The sequence below is a fragment of the Phyllobates terribilis genome, unplaced genomic scaffold (genome assembly GCF_046119375.1).
Source record: "Phyllobates terribilis strain yellow unplaced genomic scaffold, ASM4611937v1 Scaffold_1__5_contigs__length_1240528914, whole genome shotgun sequence".
NCBI lineage: Eukaryota > Metazoa > Chordata > Amphibia > Anura > Dendrobatidae > Phyllobates > Phyllobates terribilis.
The window spans coordinates 225,559,037-225,583,563 of NW_027362761.1; the positions used below are offsets into that span (position 1 = coordinate 225,559,037).

Genomic DNA, 24,527 nt, shown 5'->3' on the forward strand with positions numbered 1-24,527 from the left:
TTTTATTATTTTATTTAAATCCCTTTCCTATTGGCTCTGACAAGAGTCCCAATCTCCAACTCCAATCTATTGCTACAGAACTCTTATGTCCTGTTCCTCAAGTTAGCATAAATGTTAAAATGAATTATTGCTAGGGCAATGTTTTAGTATTTAGCTGCTTTTGATCTCTATGCAAGAACAGAAAATGGGGCTTGAAAACCTGATTGATACTATTAAAAATTGTACTTAAATACAAGAAAAAATGCATTAATTTAGTCAAAGAACTCCAAGTAGAGGTTACCACAGGCGATTTCTGATTTAGAAACACAAAGTACTTACTGTGCCTTCAGGATCTACCAGAAGAAGATGTTTGGCTTGTCCATTGTGCATGCCAGTCAGCACATAAGAACCAGGATTATTGATGCTTTTTCTAACAAGGAAATCTCCGTCCTTTGTAAGTAATTTCTCAGCCTCCTTCCTGCACATTTCTCCTACATACCAGGTTTCTGATTTCAGTTCTTCATTAATAGTCAAAATGGCAGCTCTGGATAACAGTGGACTAGAGCAGTCTACCGAGGCATCTTTATTTAACATAGGCTGGTTCTTCAAAGCATCTTCAAATGGTTCTGTAGGAAGGTTATTAAAATTATTATTAAATATATTGGTAGTAGTTGTAAAAAGATCATTCTTAATATAATGGATACTAATCTTATTTTAAAGCTAAGCGTATGTGAAGAAATATTGGTTTAAGATTAGAGAGAACAAAGATACTAACTATAAATATTGTAAGCATATAATTCTGAGTAAATGTCTTTGCCGTATCCCCAAGTCCTCTGCCCTTGTACACTTATACATAATCCCCATTTGCGTTTATGAGAGAGTGAGAGAAACAGAATTATATGTGAAAGTGAAACTGTTCACCTAGGGTGTATTCACACACGATGACAATTTAAATTACTGGGTTATTTTTAACATAAAACTACTTAAAAACAAAACATAAAAAAATGAAAGGACATGTTAATAATTCATACTTTACAATGCGTATATTTTTATATCCATGAAAAACAAGGACAGAACATGTAAGTGAAAAATGGACGTCTGAACAAGAAAAATCACATCCTAAATTTTGCACAGTATATTTTCTGCTATATTTTTTGTGTGCTTTAATGTGTTTTTTTTTCACAACAATTAAAAGAAAATGTTCATCTTTGAAAATACCTAAGCCCATTGGTTTAATTCTAGTTGAGTTAAATACTCATGCAAACTCCTTGCAGATGTTGTCCTTTGTGGAATTTAAACCAGGACCCCAGCGCTGCAACGCAACAATGCTAATCACTAAACCTATGTGAAATTGCTTCTTGTTGTCTAACTTGGCCTTTCTTCAGAGTCTTCTCAGCTGAGCTGTGATTGGCAATGCCTTGGAGGGAGAGGTGAAGACTCTGAAGAAACGACTAGTTGGACTGCAAGCAGAGATTTCTCATATTGTGTTCCAAACAAATGTAAATATCTCTGCAATAGAGTGATGCAGCACATAACGGAAAAAGAGCGGTAGAATCAGGAAAGCTCCGAAATTCTTACAATGTATTTAATTAATTTTTTAGCAACAAACTTTTTAACAGGAAGAACATAATACTAATAATCAAGCATAATGGTGGTTGTGCAATGATGTAGGATATCTGGAAGGAAACAATAACGTATTTTTCTTCAGTAGATAGCTGAAAAAATAGATAGACGATAGATAGATAGACAGATAGATAGATAGATAGATAGATAGATAGATAGATATGAGATAGCTAGATAAATAGATAGCACTTACTCATATCAAACAGATCTTTTCTAGGGCTTATATCCTTACAGCTGTCCACTGATCCACAGAACAAACCATCCACACTCCGCTGAAGAGCTCCTAGCATTTTCTTGTTCATGTGTTGAGTGTTCACATATGTGGGTGCATTGCTTGCATGATTAGCTGTTGACTTTCCTTCTGGAACACTGTATATGTCCAAAGAAGCTGAAAAAGTTATTAGATTATTTTAAAAATGTAACAATATTTTTTCTCAAATGTAGGAATGCAAAATCACAAGATGTTGTCCAAAAGTAACAGGGAATTTTATACTATGCGTCTAACTATTAATCGAATTCAAGCAACTTTTTGAATGTACTTCAATTAAAAATTCCCTACCATTCCCTCTCTTAGACCACGGCCCCACTATCAGTATTTGGTCAGTATTCGGTCAGTATTTTTTCCTCAGGAGTGGGAGCCAAAACCAGGAGTGGGTGATAAATGCAGAATTGGTGACTTGTTTCTATTATACCTTTTCTCTGATTGTTCCTCACCTGGTTTTGGCTCCCACTCCTGAGAAAAAATACTGACCGAATACTGACCAAATACTGATAGTGGGGCTGTCGCCTTAACTTGTTGTCTGTATTTTTTTTCTTACTTCCGGTGACTATTCGTTTGAGGCTCCCGGTGCCCACTGGGTATCCTCAAAGGGGTCATCATCGGAGGACTGGGGTTGCTGACACTACCACTGCTTCCTTTTCCTCCCAGAAACAAAGCGTTTTCAATGGTCAGCGCTGCGGTCACTTACCACAGCTTCTTAGACCTCTCTGCCCTAATAGCCTCAGGTTAATGGGGGTTAAAAACCCACAAACAGAAACTACAATAGACTATTTCTATTGGATACTTACAGCTGATAAAATAAATGCCGTGTGAAATCTTACCTTGTCTTTTTACAACTTGCTGAAAGTTTTCATTAGACTTTTCAACCAGATGACGACCTTGGTAATAAGTTTGTTCTCTTCCCGTAGAGGTCATAAACTAGATTAACAATAAAATAATTCGTATGAGCTATTTGAACATTTGCTGTTTAATGTATTTGTTTCACATGGATTGTTTTAGTATTACGAACTACTAAAAGAGAAACAAATGTTTTTGTTATTAGTAATTGCAAATATTACAGTACGCTACATCTCTTTTATAAATCTGAAGATTCCGGGTTTAGTATTTTGATATGATAAAATAAGTAATTATACAGGATTATGAAAACATAAAACTTCCATGTGACATTACTGTCTGATCACTACGAGTTGAATTGGATTTTCTCTGTTTGTCCAACAGACATTAATAGAGAGAGAATCTGCTACTTTTCCACTGGGAACAGGGAATGGGCACCAATATTCTCAGGGATCAATGTGGATACTACTTGATGGACATTTACAATATCTTTATTTCTTTCATTGAAAGTAACTTTAAAATTGTACCTTTCATTTCATTCAAAATCAAAGTAAAAGAAAGGTTTTGCTGCCACAGTTTAATATGTGTAGGAACTGTCTCTGTTCTCATGCTCAATACCTTGGCATTTTGATCGGGCCGTTCTTTTTCATCAACATTCTGCCAGTACAGTAGGTGCTGGAACTCATTTCCCTCTCTTAACTTTGTTTCATCCCTTACTTCTTTCATTGCAAAAAAAAAGCTATAGCAAATAACTTAGGGGTTCTATACTTATTCAGAAAACTGTTTCCCAGAAAGCTACAGGGATATAGGCAGCTGGTAACATATGCTGACGTCTACACAGAAGTGAAGACACAGGACAGTATGTTCTGATAACTTACTCAGAAGGTGCAGAAGGTCTTACCTATGTAATTCTAACCGTAGAAGAAATCTCCCATATTGTTTCCAGTGAATAATAATTCTGACATGCTCAAAATGACAAAACTACATGAAATACAGTGTAAAAAGTTCATATGTACTGTGGTAGATCGGCTCACTTGGTTGCACATAGAGGTATAGAGGAACACTGTCTCTTTAAATTCTTCCCAGACTTATTAGGCAGCATAAACCATGGGAAGTAAAACAAACAAGGCCCTTTGGGCAAAAACAGGAAAAACATAACAAAGTGGTGATACCAAACACAGTCCTTGTGGTAGCGGGGATCCACCCGCTCAGAGTCCAGCAAACACAGGGTTCAGATTAGCACAGAACACACAAGCTCCTCTCTGGAGCTAGCTTCTCCAGACACTGAACACTCAATGCCTCAGCAGGCCGAGTATTTAAACCCCCAGACCACACCCTGAGGTGGAGATATGGAGAACAACCTCCCGCCCTCTCTATGGTTGTTCTCAGTAAAACACGCCCTTTTACAAATTGGTGATTTAACCACTCTCAACAAATAACATGCTGGAGGAAACTTAACAGTTTTAATTCCCTGAAGCTAATAGTCTCAGGGAAACATATCTCCCCTCCAGCACTTTACCAGTGACTTTGTTACGGTACATACATAGAATACATATGACTACTTCATGGGGTTATGGTATATACCTGTGAATTATCTCCATGATTTAGATGCTGAGCTCTTAATCTCTCATCAATAATTCCTCCTGGGGGTGGAATTTTATTTGGAATACTGTTATAATATTGAGGTTCTGTTGTAGTCCCATCTTCTTCAGGCCATAATGGGTCATCTAAGCTTTGCATCCTAAAAAAAAATTATATATAAATATTTCTTTTGTATCACGGTAAATGTATATCAGCAACTATGCTGCTATTCGTACTGTAATTCAACTATTCAACCTTGTACACATCTTTGAATCTCCGCACTATATCACACATGTAACTGAGGAACACTGTAAATGTGGACAATGATTGCAAATGTTGCCAGCGTCAATCATAAAAAGTAGGAGCGTGCACAGATAGAACAGGGGCCTCTGTGTAAGAACAATATATGGGCCCTTTGCAGTCCAATATCTCATCATATTGCACAATTCCACCTTATTTGGAGGTAGAAGTGGGCCCCATACTACTTGGGCACAGGTTGCACCAATGGTACAGTGTGTCCGCCCCTGAAAAAAAGCATAAAAGCAAAAGAAAGATATGGTCTGTGCTTTAAAATTACCGGTCTGGAAATGCGGGCATCTTAGAAGGGCACTGCAAATACTGTTTGAATCGAAGTTCAAATGCTTGGCCTATAGTGCTGATAACATCTTGAGCCAGTCCGTCACTACATTCCAGAATATGACAAGCTGGAGACAACATGAAGTGTGTAAGTGTGTTAGTATTAGCCCTCTAATAACAGCAGTGATGATCATTTATTAAAATGGATCTTACCTCTACGATTAACAGGATCTTTCGCCACATAGGCAACATAGTCTGTAGCATCCTAGTAGACAAATAAAAGGAGTTACACTTTTTACTTAGATTTTTTGAGGTTAGTTTTTCCATAAATGGCATTTGATTTTTATTTCCCATTTTATATTTGATAAAGTTATGGTTATACTTTTACATACCTTTACTTACCTTTATTGTTTAAAGGGGTTGTCCTGTCCAAACTGATAAGTCTGCAGTCAGTGTGTGTGACTGCAGACTTATGAATCCCCCCAGCTCACGCACTGTGTGCTGCGGGGATTCACCGGTATGCGCTATACATATGTGGCACCCCAGGGGTCTGGTTCCCACAGTAATGTAATGTTATGTCTGAGAGCAGGTGGGAGGTCCTTTGGTCAGGGATCCTGTGCATGCCACACCTCCTGCCCAGTCTTGGGAGGGGAAGAACTTCCCCTATAAAAACCCGGGGCTGAAGCAGGGTTAGCAGTCAAGGAGAGTAGAGACAAGAAACAGCAGAAGCAATACTACTACGAGTCAGGGGCTGGCAGCTGCAGAGCTCGCCCTGACTGAGAAGATTTCTTACCGGACCCGGAGTCCGAGGCTGTGGGGACTAACTCCTACCCAGCAGCAGAATCCGTCAGGCAGGGGATTTCAGGTCCTCTGGCCAAGAAGCCCGAAGGCACGGTCACACGCGTGGGACCAGCACCGCCATCGTGGAGCGGAAGCCATTAGAAGGCCCCGAGTCACCGGCCATACGGGTGAGCACCACACGGTACACTCAGGGACGTGGGCTACTTATACCCGCTTCTAGCAAGGTAGCCAGAAGAGTACAGTCAGTTTGGGAGGCCTACAACTCCGCCTGGCCAGGGGAGATCCCATCTGCTCAAGGACTGACCAGGCCCCAATCACTAGCCAGTACTCCGGGAGGGTCTATCGTTGTCACCAGTAAAGACCCTGAACTACACCGTACCGTCTCCGAGTGGTTCCTGCTACCCCCATCATCCACATCTGCTGCCCTGAGGCCATACCCCTCCCGTTGGGGGTTATACCATCTACGCTGCACCATCCATCCACCGGCCTCAGCGGACTGTCCTGCAGCGGCAGCTCCATAGCTGCATTCAACGGGTGGCGTAGTCGTGCAACATCTACCGCTGATACATCGCCGCTCAGTTTGACTCCCTGGGCACGGACCGGGTCACCGCCACGAGACTACAACCCTCAAGAGATCCGGCTCCGGGTAAGCTCCCGCGTGCGCAACGCAGCGCGACACAGGCCCAGGGGCGCGTCAACTTTGGCGTAGTCGGCAGGATTTCGTGCCCGCAACCACTGGGTACTGCGTGCCTGAAAAAGAGACTTTTAAAACTTACCATCCGTGAAGTTTTCCCGCCATCGGTGAAGATTCCCGCCATCCGACGCCATCTTCAGCCTTCTTCCCGCCATCCGTGGAGTTTTCCCGCCGTTGGACGCCATCTTGAGGACGCCGCGCGGGAAGAAGAGGGGCGTGGACTCCGAAAGCGCGCGAGAACTGAAGCCCCGCCTCACGTCCGGACGTTGCGTAAGGTCCTGGAAGAAGCCCAGCAGACGCCGACGTCACCGGAGCGCGACGGAAGGTCCTCAGCCCTGACGATCTACTGCGGAGCCGCGGCCTACGGAACAGGATCATTGCAAGGTAGGCCACGGTCCACTAGGGGGGAGGAAGATGACGGATGCGGAGGAGAGCTTCATTGCCTCAACCCCCGCCAGCGCCACCGCTGCTGCAGTTATGCCCTTCACCATGCCCTATATCCCGGGAGCAGCTTGGCTACCCCAGTACTCAGGGGAGTCACATACCCTGCATGACTTTAGAGAAAAGCTGGATAGCCTCTTCCAGGTGTACCCCCTCACAGAAGAGCAAAAAGTGAGCATCCTGGTGGCCCAACTAACCGGGGCAGCCAAAAGGGAAGTAAAATCCTGGCCACCTGGGAGGAAGACTGTCGCAGGGATACTAACCCGGCTGAAGGACACCTTTGATACCCGCACCTCAGCCGAGATTAAGCTTAGATTCTACGGATGCAAGCAGCGAGCGCATGAGAGTATAAGGGACTATGCACTAAACCTACAAGAGGCCCTGAGGGCCATTAAGCAGACCGACCCTGATGGAGTGGGAAACGAGGACAGGCTGTTGACCGAACAGTTTATAGAGGGACTGTATTGTAATACCCACCGAACCCAGTTGCGGGCAATGGCCTTACAGGATCCCCATCTGGGCTTTGCACAGTTCAAGGACAGAGCCATCCGGGTGCTCCGAGAACCGGCACCGGGTGGCGTTGTGACCCACAGGCGCCCTGCTATCACTTACCACCAGGAGGCGGCGCCCTTGTCGGCAGGGCCTGTGGGAGCTGATGCGCAGGCTTTGGACAATGACCCGGCTCCAGACCTACACCATCAGGTCAAAGAGCTAGCTAAGAGCGTTGCTGCGTTAACCCGAACTGTGCAGTCTTTACAGGCTTCCATCCCAGGGAAGATCCAGCTGGCATCCGGACCGGAGGACATCCCGTGGCGTCGACCAAGGAGGACCCCACCGGCCAGAGGAAGACCCAGTGACCGATACAGCGAAGACGGACGACCCATCTGCCGCCGCTGCAATCAACCCGGACATATGGCAAGGTACTGTTCTTTAAACGGGCACAACCTGGGGTAGAGGGCCAACCCCCAGGAAAAAGATCACCAGGCCCATCGAACTGGCGCGACAGATATGTGGGAGGACGTCCAGTCTTGCCTGTGGTACTGGATGGCATTCCCATGAGTGCCCTACTGGACACCGGGTCACAGGTCACCACCATCCCGTACGTGCTCTTTAAGCAGTACTGGAATGACTCGGATATTACCCGCTACCCTGACGACGACTTGAGTATCATCGCCAGCAATGGCCAGCCCGTGCCACAGATCGGATTTAAAGAGGTGACCATCAAAATCGGTAGAGTCGAACTGGCAGCACAGGGACTGATCATTGTAGATATTGACAAACATGAGAGTCACCCAAAAATAACTCTAGGAACTAATGTAATTGAAAATTGTCTTGCAGAGGTGATTTTCCTTTTACAGCAGGTTGCCAAGAACGCCAGCTCCGGCGAGCAGCGGGTGCTCCAGAAAGAGATCCGGGCACTGATGCGACGGCAACAGGTGGAACTCTCCGGCGGTGAGATTGGTAGCGTAAGAATGTGTGACCCTTTTCCTATTGCCATGCCCCCAAAAAGTGAAATGATGATTTGGTGCCGGGCAGCTATTGGTCTGAGAGGTAGAGATTACCAGGCAATGGTAGAACCAGTTTACTCAGACAGTAGGCCCACCATCTTGACAGCACGGGGGGTGGTTAATGTACGCCATGGGAGGGTGCCCGTTCGCATAATCAATATCGGGAAGAGGGAAGTGTACCTGCCCCGGTATGCCACGCTAGCCAAATTATATACCATTAACCAAAATGCTATACAATCTGTGGAACCCTTGCCTCCATCTCACCCGGAGGAAGGTAACGGCTCTAAGAAAACAATGGAGGACTGGTGTCAGCAACTACATTTGGGTACTGACTCCACTCCCTCACATCAGAAACAGGGAGTCTATCGGGTGGTTCAAGAGTACGAGAGAGTGTTTAGTAAACACCCGTTAGACTTCGGGCGAGTCAAGGGGGTAGAACACCACATCCCCACGGGAGACCATCCTCCCATAAAAGAGAGGTATCGACCCGTACCCCCTGCACACTACCAACACGCCAAGGGGATGCTTAGAGACATGAAGGAGGCTGGGGTGATCAGGGATAGCTGTAGCCCCTGGGCAGCTCCACTAGTCTTAGTCAGAAAAAAAGACAACACCATGAGGATGTGTGTAGATTACCGGAAAATCAACCGTATCACACACAAGGATGCATACCCCTTACCAAGGATAGAGGAGTCATTGGCTGCTTTAAGATCTGCTAACTTCTTCTCTACCTTGGATCTCACTAGCGGGTACTGGCAGGTTCCTGTAGCAGAGGCGGACCGGGAGAAGACCGCATTCACCACCCCGATGGGACTTAGCGAGTTCACCTGCATGCCGTTCGGACTCTGCAACGCACCAGGAACCTTCCAACGACTAATGGAGTGTTGTCTGGGCCACAGAAACTTCGAGACGGTCCTGTTGTACCTGGACGATGTCATCGTATATTCCAAGACGTATGAGGACCACCTGAAACACCTGGCGGAAGTGTTCGAAGCTCTGGCGAGTTACGGCCTAAAGGTGAAACCCTCCAAGTGTCACCTCCTGAAACCAAAGGTGCAGTACCTGGGACACGTGGTGAGCGCTGACGGAGTGGCTCCCGACCCTGATAAGATCACCGCAATTAAGGAATGGCCAAGCCCCTCCAGCGTAAAAGAAGTGCGGCAGTTCCTCGGGTTGGTAGGCTACTACCGAAGGTTTATTCCCGGTTTCACCAAAAAGGCAGCACCTATGCAGGACCTCCTGATAGGCCAGTCCCGGAAGGCCAAGAACCAGAAGCCGCCCTTCAAATGGGAGGAGCTGGAAGAAGAGTCCTTCCGCCAGCTGAAGATGGCCCTCACGGGGGACGAAATCCTGGCGTACCCGGATTATAGCCAGCCCTTTATCCTCTACACCGACGCCAGTAACATCGGGCTAGGAGCCGTACTGTCCCAGATCCAGCAGGGGAAGGAACGAGTAATCGCTTACGCCAGCCGAAAGCTGCGACCCACCGAAAGGAACCCCGAGAATTACAGCTCATTTAAGCTAGAGTTCCTGGCCGTAGTATGGGCAGTCACCGAGCGCTTTAAGCATTACCTCGCTTCTTCCCGGTTCACCGTGTACACGGATAACAACCCGTTGACACACCTGGACACGGCAAGACTCGGTGCCCTGGAGCAGAGGTGGATGGCCCGTCTGTCCAACTACGAGTTCACAATCAAATACCGGGCCGGAAGCTCCAATACCAACGCGGACGCCCTGTCCAGGATGCCCAACCTGCCGGACGAAGGAGAAGATCCGGAGGGACTGGAAGAAGTTGAACTCCCTGCGTTCCACCGTCATGGGACTATCCAGTACTCCCACCGGGTAAGGAGTAAGCAGGCTGCTACGTTGAACCCCTTACCTCACTACAACTGGGCGGAAACGCAAGACAGCGACCCTGCCGTCCGACTGGTGAAGGAGATGCTGACTCGCCCGGAGGCTTGCCTTGAACCAGACGCTCCGGAGGAAGCCAAACAACTATGGGCAGAGAGGAGTCGACTGTTCCTTTACAAGGGGAAGTTGTGCCGCAGAATGGTTAACTCCCGGACGCATGAACTACTCTGGCAAGTAGTGGTGCCACGAAGAGACGCAGCCATGGTGATGGAGGCATACCACGACGGAGCTGGACACTTCGGGTGGAAGAAGCTGGAGTTCCTGCTGCGCGAGCGATTCCACTGGGTAGGCATGAGGGGAACCATTGAGAAGTGGTGCAGAGACTGTGGCCCGTGCAACCTAAGAAGGAAGGACCGTGCCAGCCAGAAGACTCCCCTGCAGTCCATCGTCACCCGGCAGCCGTTGGAACTGGTAGCCTTGGATCATGTAAAACTGACCCCAAGCAGAAGTGGCTACGTCTACGCACTAACCATCGTGGATCACTACTCCCGGTTCTTGGTTGTCGTCCCCGTCAAGGACTTAACAGCTCGAACAGCAGCGAGAGCCTTCCAGCAGCATTTCTGCCGTCCACACGGGTACCCGGACCAAGTGTTGACAGACCAGGGACCTGCCTTTGAAGCGGAGGTCTTCCAAGAATTCTGCACTCTGTATGGCTGCCGGAAGATAAGGACGACACCCTATCATCCGCAAACTAATGGACTTTGTGAGAAAATGAACCAGGTGGTAATGGATCTTCTGAAAACGTTGCCCCTGGAAGAACGCAGTCTGTGGCCTGAGAAGCTGCCCGATCTGGTGGACCTATATAACCACATCCCGGTAGGTTCCACCAACTGTACCCCGGCTTACCTAATGAGGGCAAGACCTGGTAAGTTACCTGTTGACCTGGAAATGGGAGTCCTGACACCCGAGGACACTTCACCAGAAGCAGACTGGGACACAGAGAGGCAGCAGCAGTACCGGAGAGTACAGGAGAGCGTGGAGCGAAGTCTCTGTCAGGCTAGGGAAAGACAAGAGAAAACTTACAACCAGTATGCTCCCGCTGTTCCCCTGGTACCCGGAGAGCAGGTCTTGAAGAGGAAGAGACGGCTCCACAAGTTGGACGACCAGTGGGAGAAGGACCCGTACACCGTACTGCCCTCAAGCCACGAGAACCCGAAGGTTTGTACCATCAGTAAAGACGGAGGGGAAACTACAGCCATTGTATCCCGGGACCACCTGAAGAAGTGTCCCGAACAACTGAGGAACCCTGAAGAGGAACAAGAAGACCATCGACCCGTAGAGGAAAGGGAAGATATGGTTAGTACTGTGCTCGGGGACTTCCCTCGGTCTTGGACTCAAGTCAATGGTGCAGTTGTGGTACCCGTACTCACCTTCCTCCAACCAGCATCCCAAGCACCTACGGGGCAACAGGTAGAGCTGGAAGAACAGCCGGTCCAGGAGGCAGAAGACTCCACACAAGCAGAACAGGAGGATCAACCCTCTGCTTATAGTGAGCCTGCCGTACCCCTAGTGAGACAAAGAGCCGGTAGACAGCTGCCCAGTTTACCCTTGACAGCTCCTACACCCTGTAGTTCAGGGCCAGACAGTCAGCTCCGTAGGTCCACTAGGGCCACTAGAGGCCAGTTACCCGCACGCTGGAGGATTTGAAGTGTATAAGTTGTTTTATTTATGTTTATCTGTGTATTGTTGCTTGTGTATAATTTTGTGTTTCCAGTTATTTTTAGGAATCCTTGGTGGATCTACCGGGAATCCTTGTACAATTAGTTGGAGCGTAACCCAGGATGGACTAGAGACTGTTAAGGACTCGGGGTAGGACAGACCCCTACCTGGTTACGTCTCCCTGTTTTGGTGAAATGGACACCTTGCTTTCTTCAAAGACTGCACACGGTTACGGACATGCCGTGACCACCTTTATGTGTTTCTTATTGTATTGTTATTGTTATATCTTGTTATGTTTTTCTAAAATGTGTTTAGTCCCGGAGTACTAAATTTTACTAGGGGGGAATGTGGCACCCCAGGGGTCTGGTTCCCACAGTAATGTAATGTTATGTCTGAGAGCAGGTGGGAGGTCCTTTGGTCAGGGATCCTGTGCATGCCACACCTCCTGCCCAGTCTTGGGAGGGGAAGAACTTCCCCTATAAAAACCCGGGGCTGAAGCAGGGTTAGCAGTCAAGGAGAGTAGAGACAAGAAACAGCAGAAGCAATACTACTACGAGTCAGGGGCTGGCAGCTGCAGAGCTCGCCCTGACTGAGAAGATTTCTTACCGGACCCGGAGTCCGAGGCTGTGGGGACTAACTCCTACCCAGCAGCAGAATCCGTCAGGCAGGGGATTTCAGGTCCTCTGGCCAAGAAGCCCGAAGGCACGGTCACACGCGTGGGACCAGCACCGCCATCGTGGAGCGGAAGCCATTAGAAGGCCCCGAGTCACCGGCCATACGGGTGAGCACCACACGGTACACTCAGGGACGTGGGCTACTTATACCCGCTTCTAGCAAGGTAGCCAGAAGAGTACAGTCAGTTTGGGAGGCCTACAACTCCGCCTGGCCAGGGGAGATCCCATCTGCTCAAGGACTGACCAGGCCCCAATCACTAGCCAGTACTCCGGGAGGGTCTATCGTTGTCACCAGTAAAGACCCTGAACTACACCGTACCGTCTCCGAGTGGTTCCTGCTACCCCCATCATCCACATCTGCTGCCCTGAGGCCATACCCCTCCCGTTGGGGGTTATACCATCTACGCTGCACCATCCATCCACCGGCCTCAGCGGACTGTCCTGCAGCGGCAGCTCCATAGCTGCATTCAACGGGTGGCGTAGTCATGCAACATCTACCGCTGATACATCGCCGCTCAGTTTGACTCCCTGGGCACGGACCGGGTCACCGCCACGAGACTACAACCCTCAAGAGATCCGGCTCCGGGTAAGCTCCCGCGTGCGCAACGCAGCGCGACACAGGCCCAGGGGCGCGTCACATACTCCCGGCCAGAGCCTGTCTAGTGGGCGTGGACTCGCTCCATAAACTTGTATTTAGTGAAGCCACACCCTCTAGCTGGCCACGCCCACTGAACAGACGCTTCACTAGACAAAACACGGCCTTACTCTATACAAGTGCATGGAGCGAGGCCGCGCCCACTAGTCGGATTCTGGACGAGGGTATGTACAACGCATATGTACCTGTCGGTCGCAGCTCAGAAACCAGCCAATCCCAGCAGAGCACAGTGCCTGTGCTGCGGGGATTCAAAAGTCTGCCGTTACACAGAGTGACTGCAGACTTATCAATTTGGACCGGGCAACCCCTTTAAAGCTTAGGGTCCAGCCAATACATATTTCATTATAACTATAATATAGAATCTCCATCTTAAACTACAGCTACTGAGTTACTTTACATTGAAATTGCATCAAGTACGAAAAGTCGTGGCATTATGGAAATCAAAGCATCGATGAACATGTTACTGATATGCAAATGATGAAAAATGCAAAATTTTCAAAACATTTAATTTATTCAGTATCGAGTATCAGCCCGACACGCAGAAACAAACGCACTTGGCATGCTAACAGTGAGGTTATTAATGGTTGTCTGAGGAATGCTCAGCCACGCTGAATGCATCAAGGCACACAAATCATCAAGATCCACTGCTGGCAGCTCCCTTTGCAATTGACAATCAATGACATCCCATATGTGCTTGATAGGAGACAGGTCCGGAGATGCTATAGGCCATGGCAGTACATTTTGGCCACATGGTCTGCTCTCAGTAGCATAAGCAACAAGCGGACTGACATTGTCTTGGAGAGTTCCAAGTCCAAAAGATGCTGGGGGACCCATGGGATGCTAGTTACACCCCAGAGGCATACATTTACTCATTAAAGTGTATGACCAAGTTGGCATATGTGTAAGGATATTGTTTTGGTGTACATATTAAATGTATATCACAAACCATATCATATGGATTAAAGGGTTGTTCTCATGTTTCATCTTCAGGAGTGCATCGCTCCCCAGTCTCATGGTTTCCTGTTTACCAGGGCGTAGTTTTCTAGAAATGATTTATAGTTTAGACCAGTGACAGGGATGCTCCCCTGGATGGAATTACGTCATCTCCAATGCTGCCGCAGCAGCGGAATAGAGCAGGGGCACGAAAGATGGCCTACCTGGGCACTTCAGCAACCTAGCTAACTTTAGACCAGCACTTATAACTTCTATTAAGAACTTGTACACATTGTGCATGCTCAGCCACCACTGCCAGACTGCAGTGGTGGCCAATACCCCCGGACCATGAGCATGAAAATGAAAAATCTCTCCGTTCTTGAAAACTGAGAGGTTTTAATAATAGGCAAGTTGCTTGTTTTCACAATCACTTTCTAAGTGTAACTGTTAGTATAATGTTGAGACTAACACTTTAAGTCTTATTTATACAACTAATATAAAATATGCATATAATTGCCCGAAATGCACTCGGACTTTCAGGTCTGTCAATTTCATCTCTGAATTTAGGAATATTATTTGAAAACACAGAGGTATAAAGCTATGTTTACACGTTTTGTTTCTTTGCAGTAAAAATGCTGCATTCAAAATGGCTTTTTTTCTGTGTTTTAGCAAGGTTTTTCACTGTGTTTTTGCGGTGTCTTTTGCCGCTTTTATTGGTGCAGATTACTTGGGTGAATTTGTCTTCAGTACATAAAGTTATTTTTATTCATCAAACATGCTTAGTTGCATTTTTTAAGCATTTCTGAACTTTTTCATTCTTTTTTATGAGTGAAAAAAAGCTGTAAAAATGCTGCGAAACCGTTGAAAGAATTGACATGTTGCAGATTTCAAAAACACTGCAGCTTTCCAGTTCAGTCATGTAAAAAAAAAAACACAGATGTGCATGAGATTTCTGAAATCTTACAGCTTTTGCTGGTACTATAATATGCTTAAAAAAGCTGCAAAAAATGCATAAAAGAGCAATGTGTGAATATAGCCTAATAGCAAGCATGTGATACAGATTTTATCTCATCCATTTAATTAATATAAGTCCATATGAGCGGCGGGTGTTTTCTCTTACTGTCAAGATAAACATTCCTATGGAATCAAGAGAGCACAAAAGAATTGTAATTTTTTATTAGGGAAGATATTAATATAACTAATAAATTATTTGTAAAGCTCTGTAGAATAATTGAATGCCTACTAAATAAATAAAATGAAGACTATTTTTCTATTTTTACAAACCTCTGCCCCTGCTGGGAGCAGAACTTTAAACACTGCCTGTGACATGCTTGCTGCTGCGCGGGCACAGATTGTATCCTCTCATGTGCCTTGACCCTAGTTCAGTTGTCCCTCAGCATCCTACTCCAAATTTAGAGTGATCTTTATAACATTAGATTCTGACCACGTCTCCCAATGTATTATACTGGTCTGTCGACTATTTCCTACAACTTATATGCAAACATAAGCTGTACAATCAAGTTACAGGTTGCACAGAGGAAATTAGATGAATACTTTTATAACATCATCTCATTATGGAGTAGTAGGAATCATTTCATGTGTCTGCTGGGTTTTCTCTATATTGCTAGTAATTACATGAAACCAAAAACGTAAAAGTACTTACCGGATCACCACCAGATGCAAAGGAAATGGACTGCATATGATGGTTTGCTATGATCTGTACAAGAATAAACAGTGGAAATAATACTTTAGGTCAAGTAGGCATCTATGTACTGTATACTTGTTTTTAGATACCCTAAAAATATTAATTTATACAATAATAGTAATAAAAAATAAATAATATCTTTGTGTACCTTAAAGAATAACCGTCATTTTAATTTTGATTTCATAAATAAGCAGCTTTGAAATATGTCTTATCACTGAAATCTGCGTCTTTCTCCTCCTGGACTGAAGATTAATTTTAAATTCAACAGTAAAGACAAAGTCAAAGTTGGTGCTCATAAGATTCTATGCAGAAGGGAGAAGGAGAAAGAGGAGCTAGAGGCAGACACAGACATTATGCGGCAAGTTCTCCTGAAAGGATATGGCCACCTCTTCAATGTATGTAAATCTTTTGTGCTAAGAGGGTATGGTCCTTACCTATTCTCTATGATATTCTTCTAGACGACCACAACCAGTTGGTTAAAGGGAATCTGTCAGCAGGTTTTTTGTACCTCATCTGAGAGCGACATGATGTAGGAAAAGAGACCCTGAATCCAATGATGTATCACTTAGTTTATTGGTGACAGCAGTTGTGACACAATCAGAGTTCTTAGTATTAAGCAGAGCTGAAAAGCTGCCCCCGCCCACACCAGGCATTCTGTGTACATTGTATAGTAATAGCAAGCTGCTTATCACAGGAGGGGGCGTGGTTGGATGAGTGCTCACGTGCCAGATAGTCACAGTAATGATAAAGACTGGTAGGAAACCTACACTTTAAGCAAATAACAGCACACAGCCTGATAAGTGACACATCGCTGAATTCTGTATGTTAATCAATACCACATGCTGTCCTCAGATTACAAAGCAAAACCTGCTGACGGATTCCTTTTAAAAAGTCTAGTGGCTTAATTCATTAAGACTGGCATTGTGCAGTCTTGTGATGAGTGTGCTTGAGAAAGATGTGCCTAATTCATTAAGAGGTGCACAACTAGCGTGTTCCTTTGGGGACCTGCCCTAGAAATTTCACTACTGGAGTAACATTTCTGGGGTTAGGTACGTTAGGTCTGCCACAACATTTTATGAATTTGTCAGGCGGGTTCTGCCACAACCCGTCCTGGCCCGACGATGTCCACTGGACGAAATTGGCATGAAACCGACAAAAACTGCAAAATTTTGTATGCATCTTTGTGTTGCACAAAAATATTGTGACATTTGAAGGTGTTTTACATCCCAATTCTGGCAAAAACATCATCATGAATTGGTTAAATATAGGAAAGAGGGGACCATATCTCAGGAATAGAGAATAGAGAAGTGCCGGGAACAAAAATAACGCCACATTCAGGAAAACAGCAGCATTCACATTAGTTAAAAAAATTACATATTTCTGAGAAGTGACAAGTCATCTTAAAAGGGGTTGTCTGGCCTTGGGGTACAAACCTGCAGCCGCTCTGCACTATACTCTGCGATAATTCTCCGGTGTGGGCACCAAGAGTGGGCGGTCATCTGACTGCAAGTATGCAATTTGTATACTTATGGCCACATTCCGACTAGATGTGTCCTGCCTGACACAATATACTTGCAATGATCTAGGCCGCGCACGTCTAGCAGGCATGTGACCACGTGTATGCATATCGCATACTTGCGGTCATGTGATCGCCTGCTCCTGGCACCAGAGAATCCTCACAGTGCATGCAGTGACTGCGGACTTGTACCCCAAAGTCAGACAACTCCTTATGTTGTATTCATTGCTTCCCTCATAACACATGATGTACTGCACTATTGTTTGCTCCAGTTTGTTTCATGGAACTACATTATCATTCAATCCCAAATATAAATCTTTTAAACTAATTCCTGTTTTTAAATACAATGATTTGGGTGCAAAACCCGAGCCACAAAAAATTCACATTCCCTTCCATCTTTCTATAGCCGCCATCAGCAGAATATTGCTGGCTATAGGAAGCTGGTATTTTGTAAATGGAGATAACAAAGGGGTTGTCTCAAAGCTGTAGACAAAATTGGCAAGAACTTCACATTAAAAAAAGAAAGTTTAATAGCCCCTCCGCGATTTTCTATTAAACCAAGATGGTCACCTTGACAGATGCTATCTGCATGCAGCACTAAGGACACTTGCATTTAAAACGTTCCTCCTCTTTCAGTCACTGCTTCACATCCCATTGACCATTGAGTAGAGGCATGTCTTCATTATGTACATGTATTGCAGACACTGGTACTCGGGCTTCCTGCCTTCTATGACAAATGTACTTCCAACTGTTGCTCTGGTAAGTGCTGCCTGCCTCAGCCAACAGTTTGCGGAGGCATTTCATGTTCATTCATTGATGTGATTTGCTTTAGGAATACAATGCATGCCCGCTTGCTACAAGGAAGAGGGACCCATAGCTAACCAGCTAAACTTCACATTATACTTGAATAAAGTAGCTTCTTTTTGAATATTTCCATAAAATTTATAACTGGATTTCAATTCACGTCAGCAGCAACTTAACGGGGTTGTTCAGTCTAAATCGATAAGTCTGCAGTCACTCGGTGTGACTGCAGACTTATGAGTCTCCCCAGCACAAGTGAGGATGTGTGCTGCGAGGATTCACCGGTTTCTGATATGGGAACGGCGGTGATGTATGTGTTATGCATACTCCGGGGCAGAACCCATCTAGTGGGTGACGGCCGCATCACTAGACAGGGCGCGGCCTCGCTCAATATATTGGGCGAGGTTGTGCCCACTAGATGGGTTCTGACCAGGAGCATCCTCATCACATACATCACAGCCATTCCTGGCTCAGAAATCTATTATTCAGTACAGTAGGGCCTTGTTTATACTGATCAGTTATAATTTTTGACACAGCAGGACAAGCTCTCCATCCATCTTTTCATGCTTATATTCTTTTATATGGACTTGATAAAGCAAAAAAGGGGAGAACAAAATAAATAAGCAGTCCTAGATAAAAACATGAACAGCATTCTGTTTCTCCTATAAAACTGCTCATCTCAGTCTTCCACATCAGGGTTTCATAAAATCCCAAATTAATGATACTGACAGATTTTAGGTTAACTATGTGTTATTATGGTTTATTATGATTTTACTATACTATAAAATGCCATGGTAGCGCAAAAAAAAATAAAAAGTATTCTTTAGCTAGACTGGACTATAAACAGGTAAATGGGTGATATTACAAGAAAGAAGCAATGGCATTTTTATCAGATTTTTCATAACTGAAAAAGGCGTTTTCTATACGGTGAGTTGCTCATACCTGTTTTGAATCAGGAGTCATCATGTTTAAGCTGGTTGTAGATATATTCAAAGTTATACACATTCCTGCAAACTGGAGGTTGCTCTTTCCTAAGATGCTAGAGAGGATTTTATTTGCTGGCTAGAAAAAAAAAAAAAAACATACTTGCATGAGAAAAAGAGGAAGCAAGGGCTGGCGTCACCTCCGGACGTCTTTTCCCAGCGCTGCTGCAGCTGACTGACAGGTCTTTCTCTCTCTAAAAGGGAAAGACCTGTCAATCATCTGCAGTGGAACATGGGATCTCTGAAGTAATTTTTTTCTGAAACATTGGAGCGTTTCAAAGAGAAATATATCTGGCAGTAATTGTGCAGCCAGGCTCTGATTCATGCAGTCTGTGACCTGGGCAGCATGAATTAGTTGACAGGTTCCCTTTTGACACTCCCAATAATGGAGTCACACCAAAACCACAGCTCTAGTGGACATAAGCATCATCCATTCACCTAAAATAAATTTACACTATTAAAAAAGGAACCGTACAAGAAATGCAAGTTGTTCTATATTTTGGCTCATTTTTCCATTTCATCTTCTAAGACAGGAGTGAGGAACCTCAGGCCCAAGGGCCATTTATTGCCCACAATGACCTATTCTCCAGCCCCTGGCAGATTCCCAGACACCACAGTGCTTGGGACGGCAGTGTTTTGATGACCACCAGCACATTAATTTCTTCTTGCTCCGTGAGAACGAGTAAGCTGTGTTCACTACTGAGGGCTGAGGAACGTGCAATGAAAGATTACATCCTGACACCAGTGCCAGCGTCAGGACGTACTTTGTGGGTGGAGTTAGAGCATGATTTGTACGGCCCGGGAAGATGGTATAAATATCCAAATGGCCCTTGGCAGAAAGAAGGTTCCTCACCCCTGCATTTTTTGACATTCGGTATATTCAGACCTGTAAAGCGTGATCTCCTCATCCCTTTTTCAATGTACAATCATGGCCAAAAGTTTTAAGACTGACACAAATTTTGGTTTTCATAAAGTTGTCCGCTTCAGTGTTTTTAGATCTTTTAGCCAGATGTTTTTATAGTTACTAAAGTACAATTATAAGCATTTCATAAGTATTTTTAAGGGAACTTAACCTGTATATACAGGGTTAATCTGCAGGTTAATAGCATCCTAAAGCTGTGCGGCTGCTGCACTGAAAACACGAGTACCATGAGGACATGAACTTTATTCCTATTAGCAGCCTCCGGATTTCACTCATAGAGGCGCGGTCGGGGTTGATGCACTTACCGCTCAATACATAGTGAGCAGGGCTGTAACCGTGCCTTGACACTGACTGACAGCCGGCTCAGTAGTGCATTAGTGCTGTCAGTCAGTGTCGGGGCGTGGTTACAGCCGCTGCTCACTGTCTACTGAGCTATGACTGAAGCCACGACGTCCTCATCTTTATGACTGAAAGTCGAAGGCTGCAAGTAGGAATAATGTTCATTTCCTCCATCCGCAGCTTTAGGATGGTATTAACTTGCAGATTAACCCCATATCTGCTGGTTAATAGCATTTTTTAACATGACAGGTTCCCTTTAAACGTTTATTGACAAATGCATGAAGTTTATGTAAAGACTCAATATTTACAGAGTTTTATGCTTATGTGTCAAAACTTTTGCAATTTTCCCTGGGTTTCAAAAGTTCTGAAACTTTCCCTGGCATGTTGGATATATCCTTCTGGGCCAAATCTTGACTGATGGCAGCCCATTCTTGCTTGATCATTGCTTGGAGTTTATCACAATTTCTGTGTTCTTGTTTGTCCTCTCGCTTTTTGAGGATTGATCACAGGTTTTCAGTGGGATTCAGATCTTGGAAGTTTCCTGGCCATGGACCCAAAATTTCAATGTTTTGTTCACCAATCCACTTCGTTATCACTTTTGCCTTCTGACATGGTGCTCCAGCATGCTGGGAAAAGCATTATTCATCACCAATTTCCCAGAAAACTCCCCTGATATTGATCCCATTGAGAACCTGTTGTCAATCTTCAAAAAGCAGATGGATAAATAAGTGTTATGATCTGCTACAAGTACTAAGGAAAGAAAGGGGAAAGCTATCCCTACAGTAAGACTAAGCTGAATCCCTATGATGTAGTGGGCTGCCTGTTCCTTGCGAACAGACCCGCCTTAGTCCTCGGCTAGTCTGAACGAAGAACTAATGCATAAAGGGAAGGGGTCCCTAAAAGAACTAAGGACTGGAACAAAAATGGGACACCTCCTGAACAGAGAATGTTGTTGCAGAACACAAAAAGATAAACTGACAAAAAGGTATTAAAGGTCCCAGAAGGACCAAGCGAACTGACAGAGAGAGGCACAGAAGCACCTGGCTAGCAAAGCAGTCAAACAACACTGAAGTTCAGCACAGCCAAAAGGGCGGGGCTGGAATATAAAGGCAGATGGTCACGTGACCGCAAAACACAAGATGGAAAAAACAAACAGGTGGGTTCTAACAGTACCCCCTCCTTTATGAGGATCCTCCGGATCCTCCAGGCCCAGGCCTATCCGGAAACCTCTTGTGGAAAGCTCTAACAAGCCTAGGAGCAGAGACATCATCCGTCCTTACCCAGGAGATATCTTCGGGACCGAAACCCTTCCAGGAGACGAGATACTGTCATCTCCCTCTATGCCATCTAGAATTCAAGATACAAGAAATTTCATATTCGCCGTCTTCCACCACAGGAGGAACTGTGACAGTGGCATCCCTATCTGATACATCAGCTTTTTTCAACAAGGAAACATAAAACACAGGATTAATCTTCCAGGAAGTAGGGACATCCAACCTAACCGCAGATGGGTTAACAACCTGAAGCACTTTAAATGGACCCACAAACTTAGGACCCAGTTATTTAGAGGGAATCCTCAACCGCAAGTTCCTTGAGGACAAACAAACCATGTTACCCACAGTAAACAAAACCTCCTTACGTTTCCTGTCCAAATACTTCTTGGATTTCTTGTTAGCCTCTTGAAGGTTGCAACGTACATTAGTCCACACTCTCTCCAAATCACCGGAAAAATTCTCCTCCTCCGGCACCGCCGACCCCAATTTGGAGAACGAGCCAAAAGACGGATGTCTCCCAGTACAACAAAAAAAAGGAGAACACCCAGCTGAGGAGCATGTATGATTGTTAAGAGCAAATTCTGCGAGAGGCAGAAACTCAGACCACACCTCTTGATTGTCCGCCACAAAACAACGCAAAAACTGTTCTACATCCTGGTTCTTTCTTTCAGTCTGTCCATTAGACTCAGGATGATACCCAGACGAAAATGACAAATGGACTCCCAACCTGTCACAAAAAGCAAGCCAAAAGCAAGCCACAAACTGAGGTCCTCTATCAGAAACAATATCCGTGGGAACGCCATGAAGCTTGACAATCTCCTTAACAAACGCCTTAGCGAGTGTCTTGGCGCAGGGCAACTTAATGAATGGAACCAAATGACACATCTTACAAAAACGGTCCACGACCACCCAGATGACAGTAAAACCCTCGGACACAGGCAGATCAGTAATAAAATCCATTGTGAGATGCATCCAAGGCGCACTAGGAACCTCCAGAGGGCAAAGCAACCCCGCAGCAGGAGTATGTGAAGCCTTTGACCTAGCACACACAGTACATTGACGCACCCACTTGATGACTTCTTTCTGCCATCCAGGCCACCAAATACTGCAACTGATAAGTCTCTTAGTCTCAGAAATTCCTGGATGACCTGCTAACCGAGACTCATGACACTCCACAAACAAATCTCTCCTAAAGGTTCTAGGCACGAACAACCTCCCATGGGGAGTGTTAGATGGAGCATCATCTTGAGCTTTCAGAATCCCATTCTCCAAAATGGAGTCCAATGCCGCCACCACAACTCCTTTCTGTAAAATGCTCTCCTCCTCCTTGGCACCGACCGTAGGAGAGAAGCTGCGAGATAAAGCATCGGCTTTAATATTCTTAGTACCAGGGATATAGGTAACAGAAAAATGAAACCAAGAAAAAAAAAGTGCACACCTAGCTTGACGGGCATTCAAGCGCTTGGCAGCATCCAGATAGATCAAATTCTTAAGATCTGTGAAAACCTGACTAGGAAATCTAGGGCCTTCCACAAAATGACGCTAATGTTCAAAAGCGAGTTTAATAGCCAGCAACTCCCGATTTCCAACATCATAATTCAGTTCGGTTTCCGAAATTTTTTTCGAAAAGAAGGCACAAGGATGTACTTCATCCCTGTTCTCCTGAGACAAAACTGCTCCGACCCCCACCGATGAAGCATCGACCTCGACCAAAAAAGGCTTGGTCTCATCAGGCTGCATAAGGATAGGGGCAGAAGTGAACCTCTCTTTGAGATACTTAAATGCTTCAATGGCCTCAGTAGTCCACTGGACCGTATTCGCACCTTTCCTGGTGAGATCGGTTAGAGGCTTAACAATTACAGAAAAATTCTTAATGAATTTCCTGTAATAACTGGCAAAACCCAAAAATCTCTGTATAGATTTCAAACCAATAGGCCTAGGCCATTCCTGCACAGCCTGAACCTTCACCGGGTCCATCTCAAAGCCCTCGCTGGAGACAATGTAGCCCAAAAAACGAATTTTCTGCACAGCGAACTCACATTTCTCCAGCTTAGCAAAGAGTGAATTATCACTCAATAACTGCAAAACTTCACGTACACTCTGCCAATGGAACTCCAGATCTGGCGAATAAATCAAAATGTCATCTAAATACACAACCACATTCTTAGCAATCAAAGGTCTCAGGATGTCATTAATAAGGTTCTGAAAAAATGCAGGTGCATTGGTAAGACCAAAAGGCATCACCAGATTCTCAAAATGACCTACCGGAGTGTTAAAAGCAGTTTTCCATTCATCACCCTCCTTCACTCCTAACAAATTGTATGCCCCCCGGAGATCAATCTTAGAGAACCACTTGGCCCCCACTAACTGGTTAAACAAGTCAGGAATTAATGGCAATGGGTAGGAATTGCGTACGGTAATCTTATTAATTTCATGAAAATCTAGACATGGACGTAAACCCCCGTCCTTTTTTTTAACAAAGAAAAATCCAACTGCTACAGGCGATTTAGAAGGTCTAATGTGACCAGCAGCCAGGCTGGTCTGTATGTACTCCTCCAAGGCCTTTCTTTCAGGGATAGTCTGATTAAACAAGCGACTCTTGGGAAGAGTAGTGTGGCACCCCTGGGGGTTCAGTCGCCACAGAGGTACTGCATCTCACCCAGAGGTGTAGTATCCCACTCTCAGGTAAGGATGGAGTACTGCCCGGGACCCAAACACCTGCATCCAACACTACACTACTCCAGACCGGCAGGAGGAGCAAGATGCACTGCTGCGCTGCTGAGCCCTGACCCTGGCTGGGGTGGGGGGAACCAAGAGAGGGGGAACCATGTAGTGGGT

General features: G+C 45.3%; 1 protein-coding gene across 2 annotated transcripts in view; it reads right to left on the reverse strand.

Moving 5' to 3' along the window:
• SHC3 (SHC adaptor protein 3) overlaps positions 1 to 24,527 on the reverse strand; it is a 143,388-nt gene that overhangs the window by 25,723 nt on the left and 93,138 nt on the right. For both annotated transcript variants that reach the window (XM_073671006.1, XM_073671005.1), the window contains exons 5-12: positions 19,114 to 19,233; positions 15,813 to 15,866; positions 5,087 to 5,138; positions 4,875 to 5,001; positions 4,301 to 4,457; positions 2,704 to 2,800; positions 1,796 to 1,990; positions 319 to 605 (exon numbers count right to left, since the gene is read on the reverse strand). In XM_073671006.1, coding sequence (XP_073527107.1) covers positions 319 to 605; positions 1,796 to 1,990; positions 2,704 to 2,800; positions 4,301 to 4,457; positions 4,875 to 5,001; positions 5,087 to 5,138; positions 15,813 to 15,866; positions 19,114 to 19,233 — 1,089 coding nt within the window. The remainder of the gene's footprint in view (positions 1 to 318; positions 606 to 1,795; positions 1,991 to 2,703; positions 2,801 to 4,300; positions 4,458 to 4,874; positions 5,002 to 5,086; positions 5,139 to 15,812; positions 15,867 to 19,113; positions 19,234 to 24,527) is intronic.